General features: G+C 48.4%; 1 protein-coding gene across 1 annotated transcript in view; it reads left to right on the forward strand.

Moving 5' to 3' along the window:
- TMEM132C (transmembrane protein 132C) overlaps positions 1-16,408 on the forward strand; it is a 1,669,387-nt gene that overhangs the window by 363,315 nt on the left and 1,289,664 nt on the right. The window contains exon 2 of the mRNA XM_069620123.1: positions 9,494-10,382. Coding sequence (XP_069476224.1) covers positions 9,494-10,382 — 889 coding nt within the window. The remainder of the gene's footprint in view (positions 1-9,493; positions 10,383-16,408) is intronic.

Consider the following 16,408-nt stretch of genomic DNA (forward strand, 5'->3'; position numbering starts at 1 on the left):
TTTTATTTCATTCATTTATTTATTGTATTTCTTCCTCAACATCCACCTTTCCTCCCTTAGCTCCCTTCAGCTAATCCAGAAAAGGGCTGCAAGACTTATCCTTGTCCTCAAGCCCAGGTACTGTATCTCTCCAGCCCTAAATTCTGTCCACTGGCTCCCGATTGTTGCAAGGATCAAATTACCCTCTCGGGTAACTACAATGCCGATGTCGCCCAGATTAACACAATCTTCTCCATAATTCAGGCATGGATTTCCATACACGGCCTCTGCCTGAATGATGAGAAAACTGAGCTTCTCCTTGTTGGATCTCCCAATAACCTGGCGAAACTTAGCCCCAACTACAATAGCATCATCATCGATGGTAATACCATACCCATTGTTAAAAGTGTGAAAACCCTTGGCTTCTATCTTGATGCCAACACTAACCTATCCAAACAAAATAACATGACTGCCTCAGCCATTGCCTACACTGCCAAGCTGATCAGGGCCTGCAGACCTTTCCTGTCCTCTAACATCTGCCTTACGTTGGCCAGGACTCTCATGAAGTCCAAACTGGACTACTGTAACAGTCTATACCTAGGTGCAAACCAATCCATAATCAATAAACTACAGGTACTCCAAAACAACGCGTTACAAGCAGCCTTAAACATTCCCAAACGAGAGCACATCACTGCCACAAGAAAATCGTACAAATGGCTCTCCATACAACAAAAAATTGACCTTAAAACCATTTGTCTCAACTACAAAAGCTTAAACCATCTAGCCCCACCCTATCTCACCAACAAATTCACCATGAAATCTGCCACCAGAATTACTAGATCCTCCAATACCGTATGCCTAACAGTGCCTAAATTCACATTAAAAAGAGCTGGTGGATCCTTGCCTCCCAACTCTGGAATACCCTACCACTCAACATTAAATCTATTGAGTGCTTTCAGTCTTTTAGGAAACAGGTTATTAGTTGGCTACTGGACAAAAACAAGCATTTTCCATCTGCCCTCTCCCATGTCTGACGATACTGCCTATACTTAACTGTGCTTACCTGAAAACTGTATAATTACATAAATGTATAAATGTAAACTGTATATAATGTACTCTGTAACCATTTCCTGATGCGCCCTTTTACCTCCGGGTCTGGAGCACTATATAAATAAAACAAACAAACAAACAAATTCTCTGCATCATCTACAAGATTTTCTGGGGCCTGGGACCACGCTATTGCCACATTTCTCTCTCTAAATACTTCCCTGCTAGAGCCTTCCGCTTCTCTACCTCCAACTCTTTTGATTTTCAAATGCTTCTCCAAACAGAGAGTGGGGGGCAGGTCTCTCTCTTCAGCTTGTGCCTCTCTTTGGAACATCCTTCCTGCCCCCCCTTAGACTTGATCCGGACCTCCTTAAATTCAGGAAATGTCTCAAAACTCTGTTTTTCTCTACCTCTTTTCATATCTCCCTTTCCAGCTAATCCTCCCACCGCCACTGAGACTAGCGGCCTGGTCCCTCATGAATCTCACAGGTTACCAGGCCTTCTACCTACTTGACACCAGTACCCTCCCCCCCAGCACTGCCCTTGTGGGCCCATTCCTGATGGCTGTGCACCCCACTCCCGAGGTTCCTCCTCCCGAGCACTTAGCCAGTGGCCCCCCACCTGGCACCCATTGGCAATCCCCTCTTGGCCTCCCACCAGCCGTTGCCTTACCCTGCTCCCCCCCACATCCCTCCCTTCCATTCCTGCACTTCTTCGCACTGCACTTGCATGCCTGAATGCCACAAGGCCTAGTAGGACCACGATTGTTCTAGTTTTGTTTTTTGCCACTGTTATTTACTCCCCTTGCTCCGTCCCACACGTTTGCCTTGTGGAACCTGGAAACATTATTTTGTTGTATGGGTGCCTAAAAAATGCTCAACAAATAAAATAATTCTATCTAGATGTGACGCTTGCTAATCTGCACAATTCTATTTGGGTGTGACGCATGTTAATCTCCACGATTCTATCTAGGTGTGACGCATGCTAATCTCCACGATTCTATCTAGGTGTGATGCATGTTAATCTCCACGATTCTATCTAGGTGTGATGCATGTTAATCTCCACGATTCTATCTAGGTGTGATGCATGTTAATCTCCACGATTCTATCTAGGTGTGATGCATGTTAATCTCCACAATTCTATCTAGGTGTGATGCATGTTAATCTCCACAGTTCTATTCTATCTAAATATGACGCATGCTAATCTAGACAAATCTCGTCCTGCTGAGCTTTAATCAAGTCTATGCAAAAGGAGTAGGATACGCGACCTTAGCACTTAAGGGGTTAAACTGCCCTAAAGGCAACCTGTGGCCAACAAACACAATAGGGAGGATAGCTCCGGGGCAACATGCTCGGCTTGGACGCAAGACGACACTGAGCAACACAGGTTCGATCTCTGGGTCGGCATTTAGAAACCTCTGGTTATTAAGCGCGTTATAAATAACCTATTATATCAATAGTCTTAGTACCAAGTATGGTCTCCCCACAGACTGAGGTTAGATTTGAGGGCTGCCATATACTAGTAGTTACATGCTGGCTTTGATTGACAGCATGAATGGGCAGAGTGCTGTGGAAGCAGGCTAGAGATCGACTTGTTTAACTGATTAGAAAGGCGTGCTGAGGAGTATGCATTTATTTTAATGTTAGGCTTTTTAACGCAAAGCATGTATTTCTCAATATTTAGTTGAATGAAGTCCTCTTAGTTGAGAGCCGTGTGGCAGAACGTGTGACCATCCGGCAAGGTTTGTGAGACTGTGCCCAGATAAACCCTCAGAGAGTGAACCATCTGGGCACCCTTGAAAGGCCGGTTCTTGAACCTTTGAATCAAGCTCGAAAGTTACTGGATAAGCACGGAGGCCTGCTGACGTCATAGGGTGAGGACGGGAAAGAAATGATGCGCCTTTAGCCAAGGCTCGGAGATGGCCGCCAGACCCGGTGTCTTCAGGAAGACTGCACTTCCAGGAAGCAGCTAATGCCCAATAAACATATTGAAAACACAGCTCCGATGCCGAGCTCTGCTGCTCACAGTGGACTGTGTGAGGACCACTGAGGCTGCATGAGGCAGGGTACAGCGGAAGAGGTCATGGAGGAGTCAGGCAGAGACATGGCCCAGAATGGTGCAGTTTGCCATTACTCCTTATACAGATATGGGTGTGGACTTTGGGTGGACCCATGTAGGGCACCGGATCACCCAGAAGGCATCTAGAGAGTGTAGAGCTGGGGTATCTCAGACTTTGGGGGTTCAAGCGTTCCACGGATCTGCTGTTTTACACTGTGGGCATACATTGACTCGTGGACAGCATGCAGAGTGTGGGGCAGTGACTGTCAACAAACCTCTGTAGGTTGCATCTGGTCTGGAAGTGCTACAGAAGGTGAGGTGGGGCCCGGAATTGCGGTGGAATGTGCGGTGGTGGCCTGCAACTGATATGGTACGTGCAGTGGGGGCCTCTAAGTGCTGCAGAAGGTGGGGTTGGATCCTGGAAGTGCTGTAGAAGGTGCCGTGGTGGCCTAGAAGTGATGTGGCAGGTGAGGTGGCAGCCTGTGGATGGTACAGTGGTGGCCTGGAAGTGCTATGGAGGGTGAGGCAGGGGCCTGGAAGTGCTGTGGAAGGTGAGGTGCTTTAGAAGGTGAGGTTGGGGCCTGGAGGTGCTGCTGAAGGTGAGGTTGGGGCCTGGCAGTGCTGCGGAAGGTGAGGTGGTGGCCTGGAAGTGCTACAGAAGGTGAGGTCGGGCCCGGAAGTGCTGTGGAATGTGCAGTGGTGGCCTGCAAGTGATGTTGCAACTGCAGTGGGGGCCTGCAAGTGCTGCAGAAGGTGGGGTTGGGTCCTGGAAGTGCTGCAGAAGGTGAGGTGGTAGCCTGGAAGTGATGTGGCAGGTGCAGTGGTGTCCTGGAAGTGCTGTGGAAGGTGAGGTTGGAGTCTGGAAGTGCTTTGGAAGGTGAGGTTGGGGCATAGAGGTGCTGCAGAGGGGATGTTGGGGCCTGGAAGTGCTGCGGAAAGTGAGGTGGTGGCCTGCGGAAGGTGGGGTGGTGGCCTGGAAGTTCTACAGAATGTGCAGTGGTGGCCTGCAAGTGATGTGGCAACTGCAGTGGGGGCCTGTAAGTGCTGCAGAAGGTGGGGTTGGGTCCTGGAAGTGCTGTGGAAGGTGTGGTGGTGTCCTGGAAGTGATGTGGCAGGTGATGTGGTGACCTGGAAATGCTGCAGAAGTTCCGGTGGCAGCCTGCAAGTGCTGTGAAAGGTGCAGCGGGGGCCTGGAAGTGCTGCAGAAGGTGAGGTTGGGGCCTGGAAGTGCTGCGGAAGGTGAGGTTGGAGCCTGGAAGTGCTGCAGAAGGTGCAGTGATGGCTTGGAAGTGCTGCTGAAGGTGAGGCCGGGGCCTCTAAGTGCTGGGAAGGGTGAGGTGGTACCCTGCAAGTGCTGCAGAAGGCTCAGTGGGGACCTGGAGGTGCTGCAAAGGGTGAGGTTGGGGCTTGGAAGTTCTGTGGAAGGTGAGGTGAGGCCTGGAAGTGCTGTGGAAGGTGCAAGGGTAACCTGAAAGTGTTGTGGGAGGTGAGGTTGGGGCCTGGAAGTGCTGCAGAATGTGAGGTTGTGCCCTGGCAGTGCTGTGGAAGGTGATGTGGGGGACTGGGAGTGCTTCAGAAGATGAACTGCTTGGCTGTAAGTGGTGTGGCAGGTGCAATGGTGGAGTGGAAGTGCTGCAGAAGGTGCTGTGGGGCCTGGAAGTGCTGCTGCGGAATGTGAGGTGGGGGCCTGGAAGTGCTGCGGAATGTGATGTGGTGGCCTGGAAGTGCTGTGTAAGGTGAGGTCGGGGCCTGGAACTACTGCAGAAAGTGGATTGGGGCCTGGAAGTGCTGTGGAAGGTGAGTTGGTGACCTGGAAGTGCTGTAGAAGGGGAGGTTGGCCCTGGCACTACTGTGGAAAGTGAGGTGGTATCCTGGAAGTAATGTGGCAGGTACAGCGGTGGCCTGAAAGTGCTGCGGAAGGTGAGGTTGTGGCCTGCAGAAGGTGAGGTTGTGGCCTGCGGAAGGTCAGGTGGTGGCCTGCGGAAGGTGAGGTGGTGGCATGAGGAAGGTGAGTTTGGGGGCAGGTAGATCGCCTTGAGAGGATTTTCGGCTGTGGGCTTTTGTGGCTCTTCAGGGCATGGCAAAAAGACTCAGGCAACTGGCCCTGCATGAGTGATTCAGATTATTGCCTGCCGCACCCCCCTCCCCCAACCTCCACTTCCCCCCGCAACCAGCGGCTCCCAACACAAATGAGGCCAACACACTCAACAACATGTCAGCAGGCGCTCCCCCGCAGCGTGGTCACGTCTGTCTTTTGTAAACAACAGCTATTGTCATTAATTGCCCATTCATCCAGCTGATTCCAGTGTTTCCATGAATGTTTGCAAGACCTGAGTCCAGCACTTAACTGGGTCTCCATTAACGTCTGCTCGCTTCCGGGGGGGGGGGGGCTGCCAATGCACTGATTTGGGCGGGCGATTCGCATGTGTGATTGCAAAGGGCGGATGTTTTCCAGACAAAACTATTATTGTTAATGGGTTAAAGCACATTGGAGTCACGAACAGTTTGTCAGTCGAGTTTAGGGGGGCGCGTGGGGGCTTGTGTTGGGTCATCTGCCCTTGCAATGTAACCCCCCCCCCACCCACCAATCAATGAGCACTCATTACACTGCATGGATTCAGAGGCTGAGGAGTGTTGAGGCAGCCTGTGACAGTGGAGTTCAGCAACCCACCGAGTCCAGCTGAGCTCCCATGTATGAAGCTCGTTTATTATCAAGACTGGGTGCCCCCCTGCCCCCACCCCAGGAAGGCTGCAGTCACCCTCACCAAGTGAATTCCAAATCAATCTCCCCACGGCCTCAGACCTGCCCAACCCTTCCAATGTCAGCAAACAAGCATTCCAGATGTGTGAAAAGGGACTGCTTTGTTACTAACAGTGACTCTTAGGACACAGTCCAATGAATCGAGAATTCACCAATAGCAATCCGTCAAAATCCATCCCCATCCATGAGCATCGAGTGTATCTGTAAGAATGCCAGACATGTGACACCACCCTTAGATACTTTCCATTGGTGCAGCTGAGTTACAGCACTCGGGACAACCGTGGATCTCATGATAGCATGTAACATTTGTCACGGAGGGTGTTCAAAACCAAAACTTCTAAGACACCCCCCTTTTTCGGCAGGAAGATTTAGATGAGTGAGCGAGTCACACTTTCTATGGTCTTATATCAGACAGCAGGACACACTTTCTAAGATATTAGATCAGAGAGCAGGTTACACTTTCTAAGGTGATAGATCAGAGAGTAGGGTACACTTTCTAAGGTGATAGATCAGAGAGCAGGGTACACTTTCTAAGGTGTTACATCAGAGAGCAGGGTACACTTTCTAAGCTGTTAGATCAGCGAGCAGGGCATACTTTCTAAGGTGTTAGATCAGAGAGCATGGTACACTTTCTAAGGTGTGAGATCAGAGAGCATGGTACACTTTCTAAGGTGTGAGATCAGAGAGCAGGGTACACTTTCTAAGGTGTTAGATCAGAGAGCAGGGTACACTTTGTAAGGTGTTAGATCAGAGAGCAGGACAGACTTTCCAAGATATTAGATCAGAGAGCAGGTTACACTTTCTAAGGTGATAGATCAGAGAGCAGGGTACACTTTCTAAGGTGATAGATCAGCGAGCAGGGCATACTTTCTAAGGTGTTAGATCAGAGAGCAGGGTACACTTTCTAAGGTGTTAGATCAGAGAGCAGGGTACACTTTCTAAGGTTTTCGATCAGAGAGCAGGGTACACTTTCTAAGATGTTAGATCAGAGAGCAGGGTACACTTTCTAGGGTGTTAGATCAGAGAGCATGACACACTTTATAAGCTGTTAGATCAGAGAGCAGGGTACACCCTGAGCAGAGTACACTTTATACGATGTTAGATCAGTGAGTAGGGTACACTTTCTAGGGTGTTAGATCAGACAGCAGGACAAACTTTCTAAGTTGTTAGATCAGAGAGCAGGGCACACTTTCTAGGGTGTTAGATCAGAGAGAAAGACACACTTTCTAAAGTGTTAGATGAGACAGCAGGACACGCTTTCTAAGGTCTTAAATCAAGAATACCACCAGGTATGTGCCAGGCTGTAAATAAATAGGATTGATCTGAGTACCAGTGGGCTAACAACATAAAACGTTGGACAATTTTGAGGGTGACACTAACCTGGGTAGCGTGGGCACAAGGCTGTAGTCCAAAGAATTTGTCTGGTGGCAAAAAAGCTCTGAAACACCACTCTAGTAAAAACAAAGAAGAAACGAAATGGAATGTGATAACAGAAAACCAGAATCCCACCCTAGACTCCCAGGAATGAAAAGGCTTAGCTATTAAGGACAGAAGGGGTACCCTAAAATGTAGTTTGGACATGGTACGAAGGCTAGAGAAAAGGAGAAGAATCCAGCAGATAGGAAAGGAAGTTAGTAGAGATAACAGGGACCTACACCCTGGCGGCACGAGGACGCACTATCGACAAAGAAAGGTGCACAGTTGTTCGAGCTGCAGAGTGTCCAAAGTTCAGTGCACAAAGCTAATCCCAAGAGTAGACAAAAGTCCTCTAGTCTGAGAGGTTGTACCATGAAACAAACATCAACAGGTGGAAAATCCAGAAGCAGTCTGCAAAGCGTAAGCAGAAGCCGTTATTGAATCGACACATGGCAAAGGTACAAAGACAGAATCCAAGAGGTGGTCAAAGAGGTAGTGCAGGGCCACAGGAGTCACGAACAGGATTTTTGAGAAACAGAAGCACTTACTTCAATCAAAAGCGCCAGCATTCTGGGATTGCCATCTTTTATGGTATTGTGGAAGTCCTGCAGCATGCTGACGTTACGCCTCATGTCGGGTAACCATGGCAACATAGGAGTATACCCAACACAAGTGCACAACAACCAAAGCACATTGCGTTTGTTTGTGGCATCAATGTAGGCACCATGGCGAACGCCAATGTCACAGCAGGGGAGAGGGAGGATAACGCCTGATGCGTAGGAGATGGTTGTTTGTTCTATGAATCATGACAGTGTCACAAATTACCGGTAGTATGGACTGAAATATCAGTGGTAAAGTCATAGTTGCAGTCCACACTGTGAGAGGGGGTTTACAGGCCACGTCCACATAGTTCATAAAAGGGGCAGTGGCCCGACCTCCACCTGAAACCCAGATACCGTGATAAACCCACTGTGTAGTCACTACCCTTGACTACCCTGTCAATTACAGCAAAGGTGTCCTGCAAGTAACTTGCAAAAAGTATTTAAAAACAGGCATACATACGACCACGAATCAGTCTTTAAATAAATATCTGCTCCCCACTAAAAGTCCTGAGGACACGCGTGGACTAGTGGGTCCAGGGATGAAATTGTTTAGTACGTCTATGTGCAGGTTAGAGTAGGACTAGACTTCTGTTAGCTTCCCTCCCAGTAAAGTTACACACCCTTACTATACAATTACTGTTTAGGTGAAAGATTAGCACTCATCTTAGTGCTCTGAAACAACCTCAGCGGCAGGGAGCACACAAGATACTCACACTTACAAAAGTTACCCCCACGGAGTGTTCCTTGACTAAGTGGAGGAGAGGGAGAACTACAAATGACCCCGGACAAATGCACGGTTCCAGCTCAAGCAGGGAGAATCATCATAGTGGCAGAGAAGATACAATGCTGGTGAGAACTCAAAGTGAGGATGTTTAACTCACACCAGCAGGCAATACTCAACATTGTGGCAGAGGATGGGAGTGAATGCTCAGAGAGAGGGGAAATGACTCATATAAAGAGGAAATAGTCAGCAGTGTGGGTACCCAGAGAAACAGGAGGACTCCTACCCAAAGCAGAGATACTCCTCGTTGTGACCTAATGAAACGTCTATGAAGGACAGGATTTGCGCATGGTTCGAATGTACCTGGGTGTCAATTTGAATACTCTGCCTCTTCTGATACAAGAAGACGGTTCTAAATGAACCCTAATCCATACTTCTGTCCACAATCTCAAAGGCCTTTGTAAATAACAACTCTTAGAGTGGAGCATTTTGGTGGTAAAGGCTTTACCTAGACTGTGGCATACTCAGCCCTGCACAGCCTGCCTCATTATCCCTGCTAACCCGTTCCAGTGTCCATTAGCACCCCTGGGAGGTAGGGGAAGTCTGATGTCTGCACCATGCTCTCTCCGTCACTGTCAGCTGTATCTGCTTCATGGGGGCCAGGTACGAGTGAGAGCTGGAGAAGATCCATTCTCTTTAAAAGGCTGTAATCCCCCTTTCCTTGATCATCTCCACCGCGTTCATTGTTGTTATATATGAGAAATAGGTAATAGCTCTGTTCTGCAGACAGCTGGCGTAGGCTATCACACATTGCTCTGCAATACCTGAGTACATTCTATTGCTGTCATTTGTTTAATTTACTCACTGACATGGGCTCCAATTTACACCTTTCTTCTGGCTTTCTTGCAGTGACGGAGAGTCGAGGGGTGCCAGACAGCTCCCAGAGGTTCTCCACAACACCAGCATACCTACCTGCAAGCTTCCAAATCTTAGGTGCAGAGACCGCCTTCTTCCTCAAGGAAGCCAACCAAGACTTCTTGAGGAACTCCAGTTTGCAGTCCCGGGTAGAGAGCTTCTATGTGCACAAGACAAAGCGATTGCCGACAGTGAACACCAGCTACGGACCTTACTCTATGGAACAAGAGATCCCTCAAGAACTCATGTCCACCTCAACCCTCTTTGACTCCACCAACAGATTCACATTCAACTGGAAAATCAAAGCACACATCCTGAATGCCAAGGTGTATCCCAACAGGCCCAAGATCGAGGTCTTGTTTTACATCGTGGGGAGGGACTGGGACGATTACATGATCAAGGAGAGGCTGCCCTGCCTCAGGGTGTTTGCTTTTCGGGACACAAGGGAACTGAAAGGGGGCTGCAGGCTGAAGGGAAACCTTGGTCTCTGTGTGGTGGTGCTGGAACTTCTGCCCACCTGGTTCAGCCCCCCAACAATTGGGTCAGGTCGTAAAAAACCTATTGACCCAAATGAAGGAAGTCTGGTGGACCTCTACTACACGGTGCAACCGGAGGACCAGAACGGGGAGTGCACATTCGAGGAAGTGCGAAAAGGCAATTCCATCAGAGCGGGAAGGGATGGGACAGATGACAAAACATCCCATTTACTTCTGATTGGCGCGGTCAGTCTATATAGGAGCCCCGAAAACTCCCAGCTCACAGAGCTGAGGCTGGATGCTAATGTTGTAGTTTGGTTACCATCGAAACCCGTCAAGCAAGGAGAAACGGTCAACGTTTACGTTACAGTGGCCAACAACTCAACTGTGGACCAGTTCACCTTGAGGTAGGTTGATTTTATAATCAAAATGTACTGTGACATGACATAATGAAACGTTCATTCATCCGAGCAATGTCAGGTCATCCTACAGACTCTTCGTTTAACTGAGCTGTGCTCCTGAAATGTTACATTCATAAGTGAATTCATGATTGAATGTATTTGACAGTAATTGTGTTGCAGGAGTGAAATCCTTTACAGCTCACAGAATGGACCAGGGCTCCTCTAGTCGCTTCTCTGAGATGTAGGAAGACATTACTCATTATTCCACTCATCCCTATTTCTCCCCTGCTCAGCCTCCCTTCCCTGCCACTTATACTAATCCTTTGTCCTCTGATGTGGCTGTGCCCTGCTTGGCACCCATGGGCATTCCCTCTTTATATAGTCTTCTGTTCCTTCCCAGCTAGGTGGGCGCTTTAGAAATTCCATACATGCATACATACCTCCTGGTTTCTGGAAAGTGCTAGATTGATTACTAGATACTCTGTAATTGAAGGATGTGGCAAAGAAGTACTTTGAAATGGGAGTCCAGTCTCGGGATGTGGTCACATGACCTCTGGGAGCCACCCAGAGTGTTCAAGATTGATGCCAGTCTTCCAGGCAGAGCTCTTGGTGTTCCAGGCCCAGCGAGCTCTGTTTTGTTTTGTCAAGAACCTCGGATGTCGATTAGGGTACTCTGCAACAACCAATTGACCCCACAAATACTTAGTGCAGAGAGAGCCTGTATTACAAAATATAGGACTTCCTTTTCATGAATAGGAAGGATAATATGTCCAGAGAACCAGTTCCGATTTGTCTAACATCCATTCGCCCATTCTTTGTTTTCAAGTTTTGTTAGATGAGTTTTTGTCCATTTCAAATCAAACTCTTCAGGGTTAATGAAGGACCACCAATGATAGACAATCCATGACATGTCACTCCCCAACAGATCCTTTCAGCTGGATCCATATGTCCAAATGATTTAAAGTGCCTCGACTAGAGGCTTCATTTGTTGTGTGCAACTGTGGGAAGAGCGGGGCACAGAGTGGCAGAAGGCTCTGGCATGCCCGCTCATCAACTGATAAGTGTAAATAAAGCACAAGAAAGTACCAGGACACCTCGCTGATGATATCTTTTCAAAACATGTTACACGATTAAAAAGAATGAACTTTGTGGGTGACGATAAAAGTGGGATTTTCAGAAACCCCAAAGTATTGTGTGTGGACAGTGTGTTTTGTGGGAGTTGGAAGCAGGTCTCTAAAACCTTTCCTTGGATACCTGTGGAAAACGGCAGTCTGCTTTTACTTTCCTTACCCTGAGAGGTGGACCTTCAATAAATACACTGCACCTATGCGGAGCGTGGCGCGGTGTGCGGACAGTGTGTTTGGGACTTGGAGCACTGAGCAAATGAGTGAACAATGTCTTCCTTACATCTGGCTGTGAAAGGGACTTTAAAGCTTAGTGCGCAGTTGCCCACTGACCCAAATACATTCTTTCAGTCTTTTGACCGCACGAGGTAACTCATTGGTCCGTAATAGATGGGTGCCACCAGAATTGGTCACCTCTGTCCGCTCTTTTTGTTGGCTCTCGGTAGAATTGGGAGAGTGAGGGCCAGAATATAGCTCATAGCTCTCTCTACTGTATCTCCAGCTGTTTCTATCAGAGGCGGGCCAGGAGGGTGTTCTACGGCTGGTAGTACATAGCCCTTCCCACTGTGTTTACCGCCGGCTGAAGTACTGACTGGTCGCGCGGTAGAAAGGTGACGGAGCAGAATTTCCCCTGAGTTTCGGGAGTGATCGGGGAGTATTATCACATTTCCTTGACTTCATGCCCATGTTAGTCCTTTTTTCGCAGTTTCTTCCAAAATCCACCTACACTTGAAACATGCCGAGTAAAGCTCCGATGAAAACCAGGTCTCAGAAATCCTGGAATGGAAAATTAAGTGAAAAACTACCCCCAAAAAGAATGGTGTGTGAATAAATCGGCGAATCGTGTTGATTTACCTCGAATGTCTACCCGCTCGCATGTAGCGAGCTGTCGTAACGGGCAAAGCAATGTGCCTGGAGTGGTAAATATTATGCCTTCTGTCCCCCAGCAGGCACGTGTGTGACCTGTGAGAAGTGCCAAGAAGCTGTTGGAGCGCCTAGGCTGCCATTTGAAGTATCAAACACAGATTATGGGGACACAGATAATCATTCTCTGCAACGTGTTATATGTTGTCAGGCACTACAGCTGGTGTGGCATGCCTGTTCCCAAGGCACAGGTTAAACCTGCCGGCTGCACTCTTGTACCAAAAGCTGAATTGTATGTAAATAACAGTGTCCCAGTTGCCATTTTAAAGAGCCCTGTGACCCAGGCTGACATTGCATTGTATTGTATTTGCTATGTGTGGCCTCAATGCACTTTGCATCTTTGCATCTTTGCATCTGAAGGCCAGGAAGCTTATTCCTCAGGGTGCACCTGCCACCTCACCATGATTGTCGATGTCACCTAATCTCTGCCCAAGTGCTATTTGGGGAAGTCCGGATGCCGTAGAAAGCCTCTCTATCAGGTCCCTCCATGGTCCTGATTCTGCCTCAGGTAGTCATGGGAATACGTCTGAAGGTGTTTTATAATTTGCGGTCTAGATTTTGCTAAAGCTGTGTGCTGTTTTATTCGAGGAAGTAAAAGCACATGGAGCTATTGCCGAAGCGCTAAAGCTGAGAACGCAACGTGAATTGCTGAGCCCTGAAAGTTCAGCCCGAGATGATCTGGTGGCTCCCATTGGCCTGCCTCTGGATGTAGTGGTTGTGATTTAAGGTCTGTCTACTCCTTTGGTCTTGGACACAGGTGGGGCTGATACTGCAGTGTTGTCTCTGTGCAAAACTCGCAAAGAGAGGCGCTTGGCAGAACGTGCCAGAATGTGCAAAGAAGATGCCAATAGAAAGTTAGCTACTCTCACCCAAATGCAACCTGCTACTCCCCTTGATTTGAAATCATTCAATAATTTGTTAAAATTGAATGGTAATTGTTTTATTGACATGAACTGGATTCCTGATCGCACACGGGGTACAAAGTTTGTAGTATTAAAAGCTATTTTTAAAGGTAAACTAGAACAGTGTGCCTGGATTCATAATTATTCACACATCCAGACACTACACAATTTTAAATATATATCCGATATTAGTACCCGGTGAGGGCACAACCAGAATGAAAGAGCCATTCTGATTGACCCTCGACGAGGCATTTACCTGGCCGAGAATCCTTTGATTCTCGGCCGGGATTCCAGTGGCCTTGTCCTCGCCGGGGGGGCGTGGCAGCCCCTCAGCCAATGACGCTGCTCGAAGCAGGGCCATCCCCGCTCCGAGCCTCCCCACGGCTGAGAGGATGCCTTTGCCCCAAGCCGGGGACTCAGGTAAAGCTTTTTTTTTCCCTTTCCTCCCTCCTCCAATCTCCCTGCCCTCCCCACCCCACTTACCTTCTATCCCTTGGTACCCGGTGGGGGACGGACGATGGCAGCCTCTAGGCGTGTGGAGACTGGAGCGGGGCCATCCCCGCTCCGAGCCTCCACACGGCTGGAGGCTTCCATCGTCCCCCGCTGGAGACCGCGGTACCTTTTTTTTCTTCTTTTTTTTCCCTTTCCCTCCCTTCCACCCTTCCAACCCCACTTACCTTCTTTTTTTTCAGGAGCGGACACATGGGAAACGCTTCTGTTTCCAGCGCGCCCACTGCCGATGGCCGCATTGGAAAGGGAAAACGGACTCTGTTTTCCTTTCCCGGCTGCCATTTTCTTTTACTGCACCGGTCACGCAGTTCTTGCAGGCCGGGGTACTAATAGCTACATGTCCCTTGCGACGGGGGCATATTGCTTTATTAGCCATCATTACCTCAAACACAACAGTAGCTATTGAAATGTCCATGTCCGGATGTCGGCAAATTCATGATGAAACTGCAAGTAAATCAACTTCCAGTGCTTGCTCTACAAGGTAACTATACTAACATCCATTTTGAACAAAGAATCTGCCGCGTCTGCAGGCGGCAGTAGAACATTGAATCCCCAAGACATGTTCTAACTTTCTGTCCTAAGCTGGGACGGTTTGTGGGAAGTTATGATGCCATAAGAAGTGATGAAATTCGGAACTTTGTTTAAATGCTGATCTCCAATCTGTCCATGTAGCATTGTATTATATCTGGGGTGATATATTAAAGTATCTGAACATCGCGAGCAGCCATAATTGAGGAGATGACCTGTCTGCATTGTATTGTTCTGTTAATTAAGACTCATGGAAAATGCCAAATGAAATTAAACGAAATGACATGAATGGCCATATTAATCATTGATGCTTTTAAGGGTTTTATAAATAGCTTTTAACTTGTAGTCGGGATTTTTAGCTATCTAATAACAGGTTGTAGATCCATTGTGAAAGATTTGCTTGAGTGACCACGTTTATTAAGTGTGATATGGCATGATGAGTGTGGTGAGGACTCTGTCATCTGAACCAAAGACGTGTTTATATGTCTATATGTTTTTGTAAAGGGTCGTAATGAATCAATATAAATAAATAAACACATAATGTATTCCCCTAAAAATGAGTGGAGCTCTTGTGCTCCTTTTTGATTGAGATTTCCGTCATTGGTTGATCTCTATGGGAAAGAGTTCTGGCCCCAGATCATTTTAGGGTGGACAATTGATTTGCATCTGAGTAAGTTGAAGTATTCCCATAGGAGGAAATAGTGGAAGATGACATACTGGAGTCAGTCGCTGCAATGCTTTGCTTCCAGAAGAGCTAAATAAAATGTTTTGCAGTTAGTCACAGTAATGCTTTGCTTCCAGAGGAGCTGAAGATGACCTGCTGGAGTCAGTCACTACAATGCTTTGCTGCCAAAGGAGTAGAAGATAATGTACTTGAGTCAGTCGCTGCAATGCTTTGACTCCAGAGGAGCAGAAGATGGTGTGCTGGAGTCAGTCACAGTGATGCTTTGCTTCCAGAGGAGCTGAAGATGGCGTGTTGGAGTCAGTCACTGCAATGATCTCCTTCCACAGGAGCCGAAGATAATGTGCTAGAGTGAGTTTCTGTGATGTTTTGCTTCCAGAGGAGCCGAAGATGATGTGCTAGAGTCAGTCACTTTGATGCTTTGCTTCCAGAGAAGTCAAAGGCGATGGGCTGGAGTCAGTCGCTGTGATGCTTTTCTCCCAGAGGAGTCGAAGGCGACGGGCTGGAGCCAGTCGCTGTGATGCTTTTCTTCCAGAGAAGTCAAAGGCGACGGGCTGGAGTCAGTCGCTGTGATGCTTTTCTCCCAGAGAAATCGAAGGCGACGGGCTGGAGTTAGTCGCTGTGATGCTTTTCTCCCAGAGGAGTTGAAGGTGACGGGTTGGAGTCAGTCGTTGTGATGCTTTGCTTCCAGAGAAGTCGAAGGCGACGGGCTGGAGTCAGTCAATGTGATGCTTTTCTCACAGAGGAGTCGAAGGCGACGGGCTGGAGTCAGTCGCTGTGATGCTTTTCTCCCAGAGAAGTCGAAGGCGGCGGGCTGGAGTCAGTCACTGTGATGCTTTTCTCCCAGAGGAGTCAAAGGCGATGGGCTGGAGTCAGTCGCTTTGATGCTTTGCTTCCAGAGAAGTCTAAGGCGACGAGCTGGTGTCAGTCGCTGTGATGCTTTTCTCCCAGAGTAGTCAAAGGCGACGGGCTGGAGTCTGTCGCTGTGATGGTTTTCTCCCAGAGAAGTCGAAGGCGACGGGCTGGAGTCAGTCGCTGTGATGCTTTTCTCCCAGAGGAGTCGAAGGCGACGGGCTGGAGTCAATCGCTGTGATGCTTTGCTTCCAGAAGAGTCGAAGGCAACGGGCTGGAGTCAGTCACTGTGATGCTTTTCTCCCAGAGGAGTCGAAGGTGACGGGGCTGGAGTCAGTCGCTCTGATGCTTTTCTCCCAGAGGAGTCGAAGGCGACGGGCTGGAGTCAGTCGCTGTGATGCTTTTCTCCCAGAGGAGTCAAAGGCGACGGGCTGGAGTCAGTCGCTGTGATGCTTTTCTCCCAGAGGAGCCGAAGATAATGTGCTAGAGTGAGTTTCTGTGATGTTTTGC

This window comes from Ambystoma mexicanum, chromosome 10 (genome assembly GCF_040938575.1).
Source record: "Ambystoma mexicanum isolate Mex_15411 chromosome 10, UKY_AmexF1_1, whole genome shotgun sequence".
NCBI lineage: Eukaryota > Metazoa > Chordata > Amphibia > Caudata > Ambystomatidae > Ambystoma > Ambystoma mexicanum.